The following is an 18,630-nucleotide window of genomic DNA, read 5'->3' on the forward strand; positions in this document are numbered from 1 at the left end:
CCCCCACACTCTCTCTCCCCTCTCTCTCCCTCCATCGAGTATAAATCCAGAGTCCTCAACCATTCTCATATGTTAAGGTTTTCATTCCTGGAACCATTTTTGTGACCCTCCCTCTGAATACACTCCAAGGCCAGAACATCCTCCGAGATATGGGGCACAAAACTGCACACAATACAGAGGAACCTCGATTAACCGAATAACAATTATCCAAAGGAGATCTTGAGGTCCCAATAGAAACATTGCATCAATGATGTGTTTCCAACAGTGATTGCATCTTTGTTTATAGTGATTAAAAATGAACTCTGCATACTGAAATGCTGCCGAGAACAGCCCTGGACACTGATGGGAGCCCAGGCACAGTTTCCAAATAACTGATCTCGAGCGCTCGCTCTCTCAGGCATGTACCCTAAATGCCCCCCCACTTCCCCAGATAATCTCTCCAGCATTTGTCCCATACAGGGCAAAAATGGAACCTGTCAAAGTTGCAGTGAAAAGCTGTGTGTCTATTTGGAGACTCCATTCCCCCCAAACAGAAAAGCAGAAGCAGTCTTGGTGTCCAGTCCAGTGCCCCGGAGAGGGGGAGGGTGGCATTAGACTGGATTGGGGGTGGCAGGGGAGTGAGGAGGCTGGTGTTGGATTGGGGTGGGCGGAAGGGAAGGAAGGGGTTATGTGCTACTGCCTTGTCTCCTGGACGGGAAGCAGGCTTAACAGAACAGAAAACTCTGAGCCCCTGAAGAAAGGCATTGAATCAATTAACCGAATAATCAATTACCCAAACGAAATAGTGCCTGCCCGTTCGGATAATCAAGGTTCCTCTGTACTCCAAATGTGGTCTGACCAATGCCTTAGAAGTATGTCCCTGCTTTTATATTCAAGTCCTGGCAAAATAAATGCCATCTTTATATTTGCCTTCCTAACTACTGACTCAAACTGAAAGTTTACCTTGAGAGAATCCTGGACTAAACTCCCAAGTCTCTTTGCACTTGAGACTTTGAATTTTCTCCCCATTTGGAAAATAGTCCATGCCTCTTCTTCTGACCAAAGTGTATGACCTCACACTTTCCCACATTGTACTCCATCTGCCTCTTCTTTGCCCCCTCTCCTAATCCTCCTGCAGCCTCCCTGCCTCCTCAATGCTACCTGTCCCTCTATCTATCTTTGTCTCATCTGCAAATTTTGCCAGAATGTCCTCAGTTCCTTCATCTAGATCATTAATGTATAAAGTGAAAAGTTGTGGTCCCAACACTGAGCCTTGCGGAACACCACTAGTCACCAGCTGCCATCCTGAGAAGGACCCTTTATCCCTACTGTCTGCTTCTTGTCAGACAGCAGCTCTTCTTTCCATACTAGCGCCTTGCCTCTAACAGCATGGGCCCTCCTGTGCAGCACCTTGTCAAAGGCCGTCTTGAAGTCCAGGTGGATACATCCATTGGCTCTCCTTGGTCTAACCTGCTCATTACTTCCTCAAAGAATTCCAGAATAATAGGATAACTGTGAAGAAGGAATAGATCCTTAAATTTAGCATGCAAGAACCTTTTTTAAATTAATTCTTGGGATGTAGGTATTGTTGGCAAGGTCAGTATTTATTGTTCATCTCTACTTTCTTTGACAGTGATGGTGAGTTCCACATTCCCACCACCTTCTGGGTGGAAAGAATTTTCCTCTGTTTCCCTCTTCACTATCTTCTACCTTTTTAGATTCTAGCACTCCAGTTATTGACATTGCTAATCTAATCACCTTCACCTTATCTATGTCCCTAATAATCTTCACACCTCTAAGGAAAACCACTCCAGCCTACCCAATCTTTTCCCTCCCCAAATCTAACTCTCCAACCTTAGCATCATAGTAAATATCCTCTGCACCACCAAACTTGTGGAACTCTACTGGAAACAGCCTTCCACACACAGACACCGACACCTGTATCATTGCCCTTTGCTTCATGCTCTCAACTGATGTTGGGTTCAATGTGCCACCTTGCCTTTGATCCCATGTGCCCTTCCTTTTGCCAGTTGTAATGAAGGACCTTTTCAAAAGCCTTGCTGAAATTCATGTAGATCACATTGGTTGCATTACCCTCATCAGAACTGCTAGTTATTTCAAGTGGGATGTGGTTGTCATTAGGCTCCCTTTTTTGTTTTTTTTTTAAAACAATTCTGTATTTTTGCTGAATTCAGACTTCTATCATGATGTAATTCAAACACAATGCCAAAACATCATAGCCCAGAGTTCCAACTTACTCATCCAGTGACATTATTGCACACCACTGTCTCCTCAGAATAATTAAATCGTGATTTTTACCTAATGGGTGAATGCTGAAATTAATACTATTCTGTCTTGAGTGAATCTACCCTGCATAGTTTAGATGTTATGAAGACAATTACAATAATATGCAGTCTTTGGCAATAAATTGTGTAAATGTTGCATTTGTCTATCTGTACACAGGTTACACCAACTGGATGAGGAGAATGGGGAATTACGAGCATGCATTCCCTGCCTTCGGGCTAATGCTGAGAGACTGGAAGAGGTATGTCATGTTTTGCTTGGATATATTTTAAACGAAAGTCTGTATAATTTACTGCTATTTGTCAGGATCGCTTGCTGTTATTTGTCGTGTAGCAAGTCTCAACTGCTCTCTTTCATAGAATCCCTAAACTGTAGAAACAGGCCATTCAGCTCATCGAGTCCACCCTGCCCCTCTGGGGAGAATGTGCAAACCCCCACACAGTTGCCTAAGGTTGGAATTGAACCTGGGTCCCTGGTGCTCATAGAATCCCTAAACTGTAGAAACAGGCCATTCAGCTCATCGAGTCCACCCTGCCCCTCTGGGGAGAATGTGCAAACCCCACACAGTTGCCTAAGGTTGGAATTGAACCTGGGTCCCTGGTGCTGAGGCACAGCAGCACTGACTACTGAGCCACCATGCTGTCCTGTCTCCTTTGTCTCTTCCCAAGTACTGTCCTGTTGACAAGTTCTCCTATAGTAGTCCCAATATTTATACTCTTATATGGGCAGTCACTCCCTCAAGTTTTTATTATTTCAGGAGAAGCAGAAGCTATTGGATGAAGTGGATGAACTGACACACAAACTGAAGGAAGAGCAAGAGAACAACCAGAAACTGTCAGATAAACTCCTTCACAAGCAATACCAATTTCAGAAAGAAAAGGAAGCCACTCAAGAGGTGAGTTTTTACACTTTTCTTTCCCCCCTGCTTCCCTAACTTTTTTGCTAAATGTACTGAGTTTTTCAGTTTCATCTGAAACTTGACATGATGGTTCCTGTGTTTGAAATATTTTTTACTAGACCTTAGCAACAAAGTCATGTGATGCACGCCTGGTCAACTAACTTTGGTTGACCTTTTTTTTTCCCCTCTGTTGTCTAGCTCATAGAAGATCTGCGGAAGCAATTGGAGCACCTACAACTCTTCAAGCTAGAAGCAGAGAGGTCACGTGGGCGTTCAAGCAGTATTGGGCTGCAGGAATACAATAGCCGTAATAGAGAGAGTGAGCTGGAGCAAGAGATTAAACGGCTTAAACAGGTATAAATGAGTAGGGTTATGTCACCCATCCTCTCTGCAGTAAGATTATCTGTGTTTATGCCTATTAAATAGTTAATGTATATCTCCTTTCCTTTTATCCAGGATAACGAAAATCTGAAGGAGCAAAATGATGAGCTGAATGGACAGATTATTAACTTGAGTATCCAGGGAGCAAAGAGTCTTTTCACAGCCTCTCTTGCAGAATCACTGGCAGCAGAAATCAGTTCTGTTTCTAGGGATGAGGTAAGTTTATCAAAATTGGACTTTGCTGGTTTTTTTTAGAAAAAGCCTTCTTTTAAAAAGTACAATAATTTCCAGGTTAGTGGTATCCAAAACGTGAGTGAAATTGTTCTGGGGCCTGACCAAAGGATCAGGAGCAGGGCAGATTTGCTTTGGTGTGTGTGTGTGCAATAACTCACGCTGTCTCCAGCCCTTGATACTTAAATGCACTCTAACCTTCTCTATTGCTGTCTTTCTGTCTTGATCGCAGCTTATGGATGCTATTCAGAAACAAGAGGAAATCAACTACAGGCTGCAGGATTACATTGACCGAATTGTTGTGGCAATTATGGAGACCAACCCTGCAATTCTTGAGATCAAACATACTGAGACGCAGTCCTAGCCCCTCTCAGGACCAGTATACAAACAGTAACTCTCCTCTCCTCTCCTGTTTGAGTGTAAATTGTGAGGCAATTTCCTTGCAGCAATCTTTGTCCAAACTTTGAATCATGGACCTGCACAACTTAAATTTTATCATCATGCCAAGGTACGAAAGGCGTTTATAATTTCCTGCAAGTTTTTGTTCCTCTTTCATGGATGGGTTGGAGTGCAGATTGCAGTATCAGTGTGGACTGCTCAAGGTTTTTGCAGTAGTGCAAAAGCATGTAATTAAAATGCAGTGAAGGAAGGTATGGATTATTAATAGGAGGGAAGAAAAGCACTACGACTAATTTAAGCTGTTACTTGTAACATTCATTCAGTCCTGCCCCACCCATCCAGTTTAGGAATTTCTGGGCATGCAGCAGGTTGTCAGGTGGTGCTTGCAGGGGTCCTATATACTAGCTGCAATTTATGATGCATCCAGTGGGACCTACTGCATTTCTCTATGTTGGCCCTTTTTTTTTCTCCCCCCCCCCCCCCCCCCTGTTTTGACTCATCATGCAATGTAAAGTTTTCATACTTGGGAACAGGATCTATTGCCCATGATTTGTCCAGCACCATGAACTTAATATTTGCCCTGCCAGGATCACTTTGTTAACACAGCACAATTGTCCTGTTGGATGACTGTTCGTTTGTTTCTGAAGCCACATATCACTACTTGTCAGTTCAAAATTAAATTGCCTTTGAAGTGCAGGGGTTTTAAAGTCCAGAATCTCTCAGTCCTCCTATTTCAACGTGGCTGGATTGTTTTTAAAGCTATCATTTCAACTTCTGCCTCTGTTAGACTGGTTCTGATGAGCTTGAGTTGGACTCGATGTGATGCAACTTTGATCTGAAACTGCTGTGAAATCGTTAATAAATTTCAGCTAACAGAGCAGGTCATGACAGTGAAAATACTTAAAACCCCAGCTTTACCTTGATCTGACTGTTCAGTTGTGTACTCCATATCTCCCCACCCTCCCACCCCAATACATGAAACAGACATAGATGTGTAAATGAACATAACACTATACCACTCAATGAAGCACTCCTGTAACACTGCTTTGTAAGCAGTAACTTTATGATAACTGTCCTGTAATTTAATCGAGTTGTAGGCACACTTAGCTTTGCACTCTGTCTTGATGTTACATTGCACTGATACTGGCTATTTAACATTGCTATTTGGTGATGCTCACATTGTTCCTTTTTCTTTTGGTTCTTGTTCATGATCTATTGGCGAAGAGGGTAATTAAGCCATTGACTCTCATCTGTTTTAACGCTATCTCATGCCTGTGGTCTGTGCAAATGAGTGTCAGTAACATTACAAAGTTTATTCAAAATATTAGCATTTTTGGACCCGTCCCTCAATTGTTTTAAAAGTGCATATTCATTTTTTAAAATTGATTCTTATTTGAACATTCAAGACTTGCTGCATGCTATCAAAAATTTTGAGCCCATCCTCCTAATCTGCATGCAGAGATATGGTTGGAGAACTAGACCTTTTTTGAGTTGTCACTGCTCAAGAAATTTGAGTAGATCTTGCCTTGATCCGTTGCTGAGGCTCCAGTTCTTGCTCTCTCCACTAGATCCTACCACCCTTTCTGGTGTGTATGTGAAGCACCATTTGGACAGCCTTGCTGTTTTGAATTTTCTTTCCACAGGAATGCCCAAGTGTTTTCAAAACCATACTTGTTTTTGCATTCATTATGTACTCCAGGCCATGCAGTTATGCAAATTTATTTGCTTGGCCTTTCTATCCCTAGTTATGATTTGAATTTGGTGGACAAGGATGTTTCCTTTTTAATTCGTACACTTATCACAGTGCTGTAAATCAGAAAAAGTGCTGTGTATGCTTGTTCCCCTCAGCACCCAGATACCTTGTTGCATTGCATCATTTGTACAAGGAAGATCAGGTTGTGGCCCTATTTTTTTTTTTTTAAATTTTGGGCAGCTGATGGTGCTGAGAGCCTCTCTTCAGTCTGTTCTGTTTAAGCTCTGGTAATACTTTCCAATCAGAATGCATGTGAGAGCTTCAGCTCAAGGAGAGCTCTCCTGGTGCCTCTCGTGCCTTCTGCATGAGTTCCATTGATACAAGACGCTGCAGTGTGCTTGTAAACTTTGCATGGTTTCTGGTGTAAATCGATGTACATTTTGAATTTTCTATCCTTAAACAGTAGAAAGTTATTTTTTATAGAATGAAGGCAGATTTATACTGGAGTTGGATAACTAATGGATTCATTAGAATCACCTGATAGCTCAATTTTGTAAAGTCAATAGGTTGTGTTTGTATATAGTAGGAAACTGACAGGGAGCAGGTTGAATGTTGATTTCTTTATGGTCAATGCATTAACTTGCACCCAACTAGCCATAAAGAAGATGATACTGTCAATGATTGTATAAATGAAATGTCTTAAAATATTTTGTCTTATCAATGTAGTGTCTTAACAATTGGAAAAAATTGATGTAACTCTTTTTAAACAAAGTTCTGATCCTGGCTTGTGTATTGCTTCATCACCAGAGCTAATCTGAGCATCAATACTTGCTGTTTATACAGAAACTGCCCATCAGCCAGGGAATAAACATGACATTGATCATCATAGTAATCAGTGACTGTACAGAAATATGGGTTTGCAATCCTGTATAGACTGGCGTTTCTTGGTGTTGAGGTATGGAATGAATGGTGATGTATTGGCTACTGTAAGCATCCAGGCAGATGTACCAAATAAAATATCTAAAGCAACAAAATCTTGTGTCTCTAAATTTATTTATGAACAGTCACAAGCAATTGGTCCATAAATACTACTTGACTGTAGTATTGTATGGGGTATTACCTTTTTAAAGATGCATAGTATGAATCTACTACAGAATATCTCCAGTATTTCCATTCATTAGTCTGTTATTTGGCCCATCCTGTCTGTCAGCTTTCTACAAGAGCCAAATGCTTGGTGCCACGCTCCAGATAATTTTCTATTATCTTAAGTCACATGAATCTGGCTATACCATACAAACATGTTCTGACCATAACCCCACACTACATAAATGTTTTCCTTGTCCTGCATTTGCCTATCACTTAAAAATTGATGATTTAGTTTGAGACTGGACAAAGTAGGCTAGACTTTCATCAACGTTTGAAGAAGCGGAGGCTGTTCTTTTTCCATGCTAAAGTTCCTCACCTTTTTCTGGACACCTCTATCTTTGCATCATTTTCAAGTGTAATGCCAAAAATTGGACACAATTGAGGTCAAACCATTTTTATATAATCACTTTGCTCATGTAATCCTATGCCCTATCAATGAAGACCAGAATGCTATTCTTCATCAATCACTTTGTGGTATTTGTCAACCTACCTTTTGATGTATGTATGCACAAAGGTTGGTGCTCCTGCCTCCCTCTAATTTCTCTCCTCCCCCATTCCTTCCAAAATTTTCTTCAGTTCTCTTAATTTAAATTTAATTTGCCATTCCATTCCACCACCTGTATCTTTTCACTATTCTCTTTTAGTTCAAATACTTTCAAGTATTGGCAGCTGTGATTTTTGGAATTTGCATCCATGTTTAACTGCCAATTCTGGGGAAACTATATCCCCTTTTTTTTCCTAGTCTCTAGTGCTGTTTCCTGTAACTTGGTTAATCCCATAAGATCTGACTTTGATAGGTTTCCAAAATACATTTTGATTAGAATTGTGAATTCCATCAAAAAGGGGCTGTTATGGTATAGCATCAAGCCAGATTCAAGTCCCATCTGCCCTCGAAACATGCCATAACATGCCTAAATAGGTTAACTTGGAAGGTTCTTGTACTGGAGTGGTCACTTCTCTACTGGACACAAGGTCAGAACCCACTTCCATACCATTGAGAATTGTCCATTTTTATGGGATCCTAGAGGGCAATACTTGGACTTTAATGCTGCGCAATTTAATTTTGTTTTTCTTTTCTCCCTCTAACTTCTCCATCTGCTACATTTTTTCTTCAGAAATATTTACCTGTGGTTCTTATTTGGATTGGAATAAAGGACTGACTTCACTACAAGAGAAAACTATTTAACATAGAATCATTAATAGAAATAGTGTCCTGTACCTATTATTTATCAAACAGCTCCACATGTTTGTTATGTACTTAAAGGGCATGAGTTTTATGTATATAATGTTGAGATTCAAAAGAAACTAGAGGAAGATCAGAAAGCATCTTCTACATATGCAAACGCAGTTGCAGAGTGTTAGGACTAGAAGTCATTATCACTTTCATCAAGGTCCTGCTTGTGGATTCTACTTGAAGACTGTTCTGGTTGAATATCAATACTTTCATCATCATCTTCAGCAATTTCATACTCATCCTCGTCATCTTCAACATCAATCTCACTGTCATCTGACTCCTCCTGCAGTGTAAAGATTTGACAACTTTTATTACAAAAAAAAAACGGTGTTATGTAATACCAGAGACCAGTGTCCTTATCAGCAATCACCTCATGATGATAGGTTTGGATACTCTAGCCTGAGCTACACTCTATATAATCTGCCAGATATTTTTGCAGTAAAAGTGAACATCCCACATATTTTGTTATATACCATAGCACAGATCTTTGTTAAAAGATTTGAATGCAAAGGACTTAGTAACCAAGGCAGGATCAGACAAAGCATGGAGTTACAGAAGGGAAACTGTGCTTGACAAACTCACTGGAATTTTGATGAATCTATCTTCACTATACAAACATTCTAGATCAGAAACATGCAGCATAAATTTTTTTTTTGTGTTGCACTTGCCAATCAACTTAGGTTGATGTTTGGTTTGAATCTGCACTGTAAGTTACTATCCTTACACATTGACTGGAGTTTTTCAAGGATGAATCTACCTACACCACAAATATGTAGACTGAGTGGGTGTGGTTGACTTGGACTTTCAGAAGGCTTTCAATACTACCCCATAAGTAGTCATCATTTAAAATACAGTGATTGAAGATAGTCTACTAGCACAAAACTGGTTGGCAGATAGGAAACAATGTACAAATAAATGGGTTTTTTTTTGTGATTTGTTTGGTTGATGGGGAGCAGCACAACACTCAGTGCTTGGACCCCAGTTACTCTCAATACATATTATAGATAATAGAACAATGTAATTTCCCTAGCTTTGCAGATGACATATTTGGACAAGCAAATGGGTGGCAGATGAATTTCAATGTGGAGTCATCCACTTTGATTGATAGCAAAAACAAGAAAGCAAGATTATGTGAATGGTGATAGACACAACTTATGCATGCAGGTGCAATGGCCTGTGAAGACAACAAATGACAATTGGCCTCAAAGTGAGAGGATTCAAGCACAAAAGCAAGGCTGTCTTGCTGTTGAGTACTGTCTATGGTTTTGATCACCTTATCTGAGGATGGATGTTCTGGCTATGGTGGGAGTGCAACAGAGGCTTACCAGACATTTCTGGGATGGCAGGACTGACATATGAACAGAGCCTGGATCAGTTATAACAGGAGTTTTAAAGAATAAGGGGAAAATCTCTCAGAAACCCACAAGATTAGAAAGAGTAAATGCAGGAAGGATGATGACCAGAGAGTCCAGAACCAGGGGGTCACAGTACAGGAATGCAAGAGGAGAGAAAATGTCTTCACCCAGAATGGTGAACTTGTGGAATGCTCTGCCATCGAAAGCAATGGAAGCCAAAACATTCAATGTTTTCAAGGTATAACTTGGGGTTGAAAGGATCTCAGGGCTTGAGGATACAGGAAGAAGTATCTGAGTGGTGTACTAGTTATTAAGGGATGAATGCCTTCTCCTATTTTCGATGTTGCAGAATGAAGCACATTTCTCTGTATAATAAATAGCATGGACTGTACATGGTGTTCAATTGCACACTGGTGTTCAGTTCCATGACAAATAGTTAATGGATAATACTATATTGGGCCATTATCAAGGTTTAATAACAAAACTGGAGAATGAGCTAAAGCATTAAATAAAACGCAAGCCTCTATATCTGAACCAACCTTGCTGCTGCTGGAATTCTTGACTTCCTTTGACTGAGCAGATAATGTTTGAAGCTTTATGAAAGCAATAATGGAAAGCAACAGAAGAGAGAAAAGCAGATTTAAACTCAAAAGAAAAAAAACGTCAAACAAAATGCCATTGATAGAAGTAGTAAGTCTGGGATTTGGTTGTCATTTCATTTCTCTACACAGCAGTCTGTACACATTACTGATAACTAAAAGCTTTCAATAATTCCAAACATTGAACATGCCATAGTAATCTAGCTCACAATCAGTTTGCCCCATCCTGTCTTTGGAGTTGATAAACTTGGAAGGTATAGTTTTATGGGTTGAAAAATTGTCCAAAACACCAGAAACAATGGGGAAAAGACACACAACCATCACAGCAAATGGAAAACCACATAGGGAGAAAAAGTGAGCTAACAACAACAACAAAAAAAACAGGAAGCCATCAGCAACCTATACAGAACTGGTGAAAGATTGCATCTGGCTTCAAATCATCATCATCACATGTCGAATGTGACAAAATACATGCTATTACAAGTTTATTTGTCAGATCGTTTTCTTGGCAAAGAGCTTCCATTCTCCAAGCTCCCAAATGTCCACTTCCCTCACTGAGGAACTTGTCGACATTCATTCATTGAAGACAGAAAACTGGTTGCAGGATGACCTTGATCACTTCTAAAAGGATCAAAGGCTGCTAAAATCCACCAAAATGCCATTAACATCAAATCTGTAATGTACTACAGGGATCACAAAACACAGAGCTTTAAACAAGCTGGAGCCTCTCACCTCATCCTCTGTGTCACCTCCATGCATTGTCCCAACCACACGACCACCAACTCTGCCTGTGAAAGTTAAATTGATTTATTTAGAGTGGTACATTCAGCTATCTTATTGTTTTTAAGTCTAAGAAAATACTAAAATCCTGAACAGTGAACTTTGTGCTTGAACGTGGTAAGCACATTCCAATTTGCAAAGTTCATTGACTAAGCAAAAAGTAAACTTTCGAGTCCGTAAAAATGCAGGCACAGTTTACAGGATAGTGCGAGAAGACAGCCATGAATTTTAAAAGGTAACAAATTTTAATCCTTTGGCAAACACTAAATTTCATGGTTAATGAAATCCACTGAATTGTAAAACTTCTTTTAAACTGAGTCATGCAGTAGCTCTGGGCTGAACAATCTCAAGACAAACAATGTTCCTTGAAGAAATGCTAACTGAAAGCTGAATCCTAAATCAAAATCTTGGTGAGAAAATAAATAACATAATGCAAGAGAGAGGGTAATGAGGAAACAAAGGTTACCCTAAAGGAAGACTTGAATCTAAGCAGTGGGTCCTGTGTCAATATAATTAAGAGTTGAGCGCTTACCTAGCCTCTGCAGTACTGATCACTGAAATTGGATAACCTGTTATCCAGAGAAAGGCCAGTTTCTTATGTCAATATTCACATCTCATTATATTCAAGTTCAGTATGTGGTTGTCCACTAAGGTCCTGATAAAGTCACCTCAGCACAGACCAAAGTACTTTGTACTATAATGGGATACTGAACATCTCGAACATTCCTGGTGGCATCATTGATGGGACAATTATGTGAATCTACAGGATGACAGCATTAAGATAAATTACAGAAAATCAATGATCTTGGATTAAAAGCAGATCTTCAATATGATTGATCAACAGTGATGTTGAAGCAATATATTTAAAGGGCAGTGACTCACTATAGCACTCTCAGTGCTGGTACACACTGGCACAGCTAGATTTGCAGTGGGTTAAAAAGTTGCCAAACTGATTAGTAAAACGCTAGACCTCCAAGGAGAGATTAAGCAGAGTGGAAGTGGTTGCATCAGAAACTAGCAGTCGGGAAGATCTCAGGCTTCTGAAGAAAGGGTACAAACTTGAAATGTTAACTTTGTTACTTTCTCCATAGAAGCTGCCTGACATGCGCATTTCAAAAGAATTTCTGTTCCTTTTTCAGTATTTTAGATTTCTGCATCTACTACCTTTTGGGATGTTTTGTCCGAGATCTTAAGGGATAGAAGCTGGATTGGAATAAATAGTTGAGACAAACCGTAAATTAAGCAGTGTTGTATGAAGTTGTGCTGCATCAGCAAATTCAAGAGGAAACTAGACAGTCATTTGGGAAAGAAAACATTTGGGGTTATGGGACATAAGAATATAGCATAGTTGTTTTAGCACTTTGCACTCACCACTTGCAACAGCTTCATCAACCGTCGTAATGTCCAGAGTATTACAGTGCTTGCCCATAGTTTCTACAGGAATCTAAAGCAATGTGCTTGAAATCTTTACGCTAAGTTAATTTAGAACATCTATTAATAAAGCCTTCCTGAAACAAGGCAACACCACATACCCTGAATGGGCAGCTCCCTAGTCAGACGTGGTTTTAGTGGTCTTCTGTCTTCTAGATCACTATCTGAGCACTCATCCTCCTGTATCTCATTGTCAGAATCATCATCTTTCCCTATTTCAAGGTAGAAGAGTTTGTTAGATCAGCAATCTATTTATATAGCACCTTTAACACAGTAAAAGTCCCAAATCATCTTCAGTGCATTAATAAAAATATCTAATACTAAACCACCTGTGGAGATATGGACAAGTGCTCAAAAGCCTATTTAAACAGGTCGATTCAAAGGAGGGTCTTAAATAGGGAATAGGGAGTTAGGAAGTAAATTGCAGGGTTTACAGACCAAGCAGTTGAAGACATGGCTGAAAATAGAGGAGTGATTAAAATTGGAAGTATAAATATCTTGGAGGATGATGAAGAAGTCATGGAGGATTTGGAATGTTAACGAAGGGTTGAGAATGTTAAAATTAATGCACTGCTTAAAGCAGCTAATAGCAGGGGCTTAATGTGTATCCAGGAGTTGATGCAAGTTTGGACATGGACAGCAGAACTCTTGATAAGCTTAAGTTTGAAGAGTGGAAGATTGGAGGCCAACTAACAATACTGTGGTGCAGTCACGTCAAGGGTAACAAAGGCATAGACAGTAGTTTCTGGAGCAAATTAGCTGGAATGGTGCAGAGTTCAGGAAATACTGAATGTATGCAATTTTAATTACGTTCTGTGACAGATATGGTGAGGTAGAGTGGGGTTTCAGTAGCATATGTGTAAAAATAGTTTTTGGATGTGGTCACCATGGGGGCAACATGTGGATGGGAAACAGGAGGGGCCCAATGAAAGATCCTTAGAGGACGTCAACAGTAACTGAGTTGTAATGGAAAGTGATTTTCTAGATTGGAACTAGTAAGCATGGAACTAGTGGATTGTAGTTCCAACCAGGTGGCCGACAACAGAGCTATGAGAGAGGATGGAATGGCCAACTCTCTAAATGTGCAGAGGAGGTGGATTGGCTATACTAAATTGCCCATTGCATCTTGGGATGTGCAGGCTAGGTAAATTAGCCATTGGATAGGGTGGGGGTCTGGGTAGGATGCTCTTTGGAAGAGTGGTGTGGGCTCGATGGGCTGACTGGCCTGCTTTCATTCTGTAGGGATTCTATAATTCTAAAAGGCTGCAGGATAGTTTACCTTGATCACAGTCACATAGGATGTGATTTGTAACTATGACAGGAGCCCTGCCATTTTGGTACAGAGAGAGAAACACCAATTGAAGTAATTCAAGTACAAAATTCCTGGAAAGAATGCATGGAAAAGAATGGAAGATTTAGAATGAAGGTGATAGTTTACAAGAAGAGAAGGTTCAAGGAGTGATTTTTTTTTGATGGAAGGGGTTGATTGAAGGGAAGGGGAATGCTACCTGAGAAAAACAGAACAGTTTCCAACTTGCTTTTATATTACGTTTTGGGTGTACAGAGAGCCTACTGCCTCTCCTGAATCAAGTGTTCAATTGTTCAGCTGTTCAGCAGTTCAGTAAGCCTGTGGGTAAAGAAGCTATAAGGGGGATTCCAGTATACAGACTGGTTCTCACAGATAAATCCACAAAGCTAAGTCACTCATCGCTTGTGCTCCCTATACATCACATGTCAAAGTCCCAGCAGAGACAAGATTAGGGCTAAAATTGGTCTAAGGTTAAAACAATTGTTCACTGAGCCCTGAAGAACAGCCAGACTGTGACTGGAACAGCCCCTTGCTGGGAGCATGGCACAAACTCATACTTCAACAATTGACAGTTTTAAAGATTTGGTCTCTCAGCTCCAGAACTGGGGACATTAAAAAATGTGCATTTCTCTCTTACCTTTCACAATTTCAGGATGTCCCAAAATGCCTCACAGGCCATGTAAAACTTCTGAAATGCCATTTATTTTGTAGGAAGTGTGACCCATAAATACACTATTGCTAAATAAATTATATATTACACATACAAAGGCTGCCCACCCAGAAATGTAAGTGTATTACCCCAGACACATGCATTGTACATGCAATATATTCTGCATTGTACATGCAATATATTCTACACTTCCTGAATTATGGCAGTTTACATTGTCCAACTCCTAGATACAATGAGTGATCATCAGTCAGCTAACTACACACAGGTTGCCTCTTCTGTCCAATAACGAGACAAAAAAAAACTGCAGATGCTGGAATCCAAGGTAGACTTACTGTCAGAGCAAACATTTTTGAAACAGCTGAAACAATTAACAGGACAACACAACAGAGTTTCACTTTACCTGTATTTTTCATAAGTCTCTTTTCCTCCTCCTTCAATTTATTTTGCATCAGCCGCAGTGTATTTTCAGTTTCCTGAGAAACAGAAATATCCAAGTATGGGTTACAACAGTATAGTTACATGATAAAAACCCAAACATTTAAGAATTATTATAACCAGTAATTGAATTTTGAAACAGAATTTCTGAACCACTTACCTCAAACCTTTCCTGTTCCATCCTGTGTAAGTCTTCAAGCTGCTGCTCCAAGTAACACAAATTACGAAACTTTTCCACATAGGTCTCATACTGTTTCTGGAGCTCCTCTTCAATCTTCTCGTATTCATCCATGAAGGCTGGCCTGAGGATACAAGGTATCAAGAGACTTGCCATTCAAAAATACAAATCAATTTAAATTGCCAGAGTTCTCTAATCACCTAATTGCCCTGTAGTAAACGACAGACCAGATGATCAAATCCAGTTGGCTGGTATTTTTATTGGTATGCAACTTCACATTTTGCTTTCCAACCAATGGGAAGTAGATCAAATCACTTAAGGTTACTGAAAAATCGGAACCATTTCATGGTTTGGAAGCCCACCAGGTAAGGAAACTTAAAACATCCATTGTTTTAATAAATGTCGTGTTTGGCATGACAGACAACGACTAATATTTTTCTCCACATTAGCATGTATAATGAACATGTCAAATATTTGTGCATGTCTCTAAACTAACACATGGATGTAAGAAACTGTTAACATTAAGGCAAATAATTTCTCTGATACAAACTACAAAAATCACAGAGAGAGAATTGTAAAAGGAGATTAAAAATCAGCAGACGTATAGAATCAAATTTCAGTCCCACCATTACTGGCCAAGTGTTGCCAAGCATGTTCCAGTGGGAATAATTCAATTCAACTTCATAGTTTTGTGACTCTTGGCTTTAACTAGCAGTGATGTGGGACATTGACAGCAAGCAGCTTAATGTTGAATGATTTTGATGAACACATCAAATGCCCCACTTATATTACACTACTGACTCCACTCATTTTAATAAAATTGGTCTTGTACCTGTTTCCACCAATCTTCTGACCACTTCTGGTTCCTATCTGACCTTTTCTTTAAAAATTAGTTTATGGGATGATGGTGTTGCCAGCTAGACCAGCATTTATTGCCCATTCCTGATAATCCTGGAGTATCTGGTAGTGACCTATCTTCTTGAACCACTGCAGTCCTTGGGACATAGGGAAACCTGTAGGGAGATCCAGAATTGTCACCTGGTGATAGTGAAGGAATGGTGATACAGGGCAAGATGGGTAGTATAGTGATATGTCACTGAACGTTTAATCCAGAAGCCCAGGCTAAAGTTCCAAGAACATTGGTTCAAATTAAACCATGATAGATGGTGAAATCTAAATTCAATAAAATTTGAATTCAAAACTAGCCTAATCGTGATCATGTCAGTACCATTAAAAACCCATCTGGTTCACTATTATCTTTCATCCATCTGGTCTGGCCTCTTAAATGCCCACTGAAGTGGCAAGAAAGCCACTCAGTTGTATTGAACCACTACAATGGAATAAAACTGGATGGATCAACTGGCCCAGCCAGTCTGCAATATCTTCTTTTACCAATACCTGGGGGCTTGTACTCTAATTGGAAGAACTGTCTCCAACAACATGACACAGTCATACTCATAGATGAATGATGTCCCAAACAACACCATCACTATTTCTAGTGATGTTCCATTCCCACTGCATATGCCAACACAGTGGTGACGCAGTCAGGAAGGAGCTGCATTGGGAGTCTTCACCATTGATTCTGGAACCCACGAAGTCTTATAACAACTTGAGGTCAAACACGGAAAAGAGATTCTGATTATTATCTTCCACCCTCCCTTGATTAGTGAATCATCACATCTGGATGTTGAACATCACTTGGAGGAAGCACAGAGGGTGACAAGGGCACACAACATATTCCAGTTGGAGGACTTCAATGACCATCATGAAGTGTGTCTCAGTAGCATCAATACTGACCGCTGGCAGAGTCCTGAAGGACACAGCAATCAGACTGGGTTCATAGCAGGTGGTGAGGGAACCAACAAGTTGTAAAAATATACTCAACTTCTACATTACCAATCTATTAGTTGCAGATACATCTGTCCTTGATAATATGGCTAGGAGTGACTGCTGCACCGTCCTTGAAAAGATAAAGTTTCATCTTAACAATGAGAATACACTGTAACATGCTGAGTTGCACTACCACCATGCTAGATGGAAAAAGATGTGGAAAAGATCTAGCAATCAAAAGATGAATGCCCATGGCACTATGGGTCAATATCTCAGCATTATTGCATTCAAACACAATCTTTAACCTCATGGCCTAGCTTATATTCATTCTACAATGATCATCAAGCCAGGAAATCAATTCTAATTCCATGAAGACAGCAGTAGAACACACAGAAAGCAGCACCAGTCACACTTAAAATGAGGTATCAATCTAGTGAAGCTACAATACAGGACTACTTACATGCTAAGTAGCTGATACAGCACACTATAGATAAAGTTAAGCAATTCTATAACCAATGCATCTGATCTAAGCTCTTCAGTCCTACTACATCAGGTCATTTTGGATGGTTAAACAACTAATAAGTGGTTGAAGTCCCACAAATATCTCATTCTCAACAATGGGAGGGCCCAGCATATAGTGTAGATACTGGTACAGATACCAGCCTTCAACTAATTTGATTCACTCCACATGATATCAAGAAAGGACTGAAAATACTGGATGTTGCAAAGCTGAAGGATCGTGACAACATTCCAGCAATAGCACTGAAGACTTGTGCTCCAGAACTCATTGTACTTCTAATCAAGTTGCTCTAGTCTGGTAACAACAAAGGCCTTTACCTGACAATGAGGAATATTGCCCCGGTATGTCCTGTGCACAAAGCAAGATGATCGAATCTGGCCAATTGGATGGATGGGTCATTTACAGTGCTACCAAGTGTCACTTTCAAAGGCATAACCTACTCTTTACTGCCCTCTGAATAAACCTTGCAAGACTATCAGTTGTATCAAACAGCTAGAAAGTCTAAAGAAAGGAATGAAACTGGACAGATCAGCTGGTGCAACCTCAGCAACTGAAATGACAACAGCAAACTCATTGTTGCTGACCATGCAAAGTGCTTTTGATGAACATCTGATGGTTGTGCCAAAATTAGGACATCTGTCATGATTTACAATCTCTTAGACATCACCACCATTCATGGGTATTTCCTAACCAACTAAAAGACAAACCCACCAGAGTTGACAGCACCATGGTATACACTGAGAAAAGGAGTTGCCTGGGAGTCAACACTGACTCAATGTGGTCTCCTGGCATTAGGTCAAATATAGACAGGGAAATCTACTGGTGATTACTGTCTACTGCCATAACTGCCCCACTCCTCAAAGATACTATACCTTCCCAATCCCTCAACTCCTTAGAGTAATTTTACTTGAAGTTACTAGCCTACACAACATATGACCATTATCATTGGAAAGTCAATGAAGGTGACTTTCAGAAGGCAACTGGCAACATAACAGTCCAGCACAGATCAAAACACTACACTATGTCATTTCAGAGCTGGAAATGTGTTGCTGGAAAAGCGCAGCAGGTCAGGCAGCATCCAGGGAACAGGAGAATCGACGTTTCGGGCATAAGCCCTTCTTCAGGAATGAGGAAAGTTTGTCCAGCAGGCTAAGATAAAAGGTAGGGAGGAGGGACTTGGGGGAGGGGCGTCGGAAATGTGATAGGTGGAAAGAGGTCAAGGTGAGGGTGATAGGTCAGACTGGAGTGGGGGCGGAGA

General features: G+C 40.2%; 2 protein-coding genes across 5 annotated transcripts in view; one reads left to right on the forward strand and one right to left on the reverse strand.

Moving 5' to 3' along the window:
* rab11fip3 (RAB11 family interacting protein 3 (class II)) overlaps nt 1-6,919 on the forward strand; it is a 106,687-nt gene extending 99,768 nt beyond the window's left edge. The window contains exons 10-14 of the mRNA XM_043711070.1: nt 2,443-2,524; nt 3,041-3,178; nt 3,380-3,535; nt 3,638-3,778; nt 4,026-6,919. Coding sequence (XP_043567005.1) covers nt 2,443-2,524; nt 3,041-3,178; nt 3,380-3,535; nt 3,638-3,778; nt 4,026-4,157 — 649 coding nt within the window. The 3' untranslated portion in view covers nt 4,158-6,919. The remainder of the gene's footprint in view (nt 1-2,442; nt 2,525-3,040; nt 3,179-3,379; nt 3,536-3,637; nt 3,779-4,025) is intronic.
* Nucleotides 6,920-8,057: 1,138 nt separating this feature from the next.
* Nucleotides 8,058-18,630, reverse strand: part of cluap1 (clusterin associated protein 1) — a 31,111-nt gene continuing 20,538 nt past the window's right edge. For 2 of the 4 annotated variants that reach the window (XM_043711524.1, XM_043711523.1), the window contains exons 8-13: nt 15,005-15,146; nt 14,810-14,882; nt 12,532-12,642; nt 10,952-11,007; nt 10,160-10,213; nt 8,058-8,548 (exon numbers count right to left, since the gene is read on the reverse strand). In XM_043711524.1, the coding sequence (XP_043567459.1) occupies nt 8,396-8,548; nt 10,160-10,213; nt 10,952-11,007; nt 12,532-12,642; nt 14,810-14,882; nt 15,005-15,146 (589 nt within the window). In that variant the 3' untranslated portion in view covers nt 8,058-8,395. The remainder of the gene's footprint in view (nt 8,549-10,159; nt 10,214-10,951; nt 11,008-12,531; nt 12,643-14,809; nt 14,883-15,004; nt 15,147-18,630) is intronic. The other 2 variants (XM_043711527.1, XM_043711525.1) reach the window with 1 other exon arrangement.

Source organism: Chiloscyllium plagiosum, chromosome 21 (genome assembly GCF_004010195.1).
Source record: "Chiloscyllium plagiosum isolate BGI_BamShark_2017 chromosome 21, ASM401019v2, whole genome shotgun sequence".
Lineage (NCBI taxonomy): Eukaryota > Metazoa > Chordata > Chondrichthyes > Orectolobiformes > Hemiscylliidae > Chiloscyllium > Chiloscyllium plagiosum.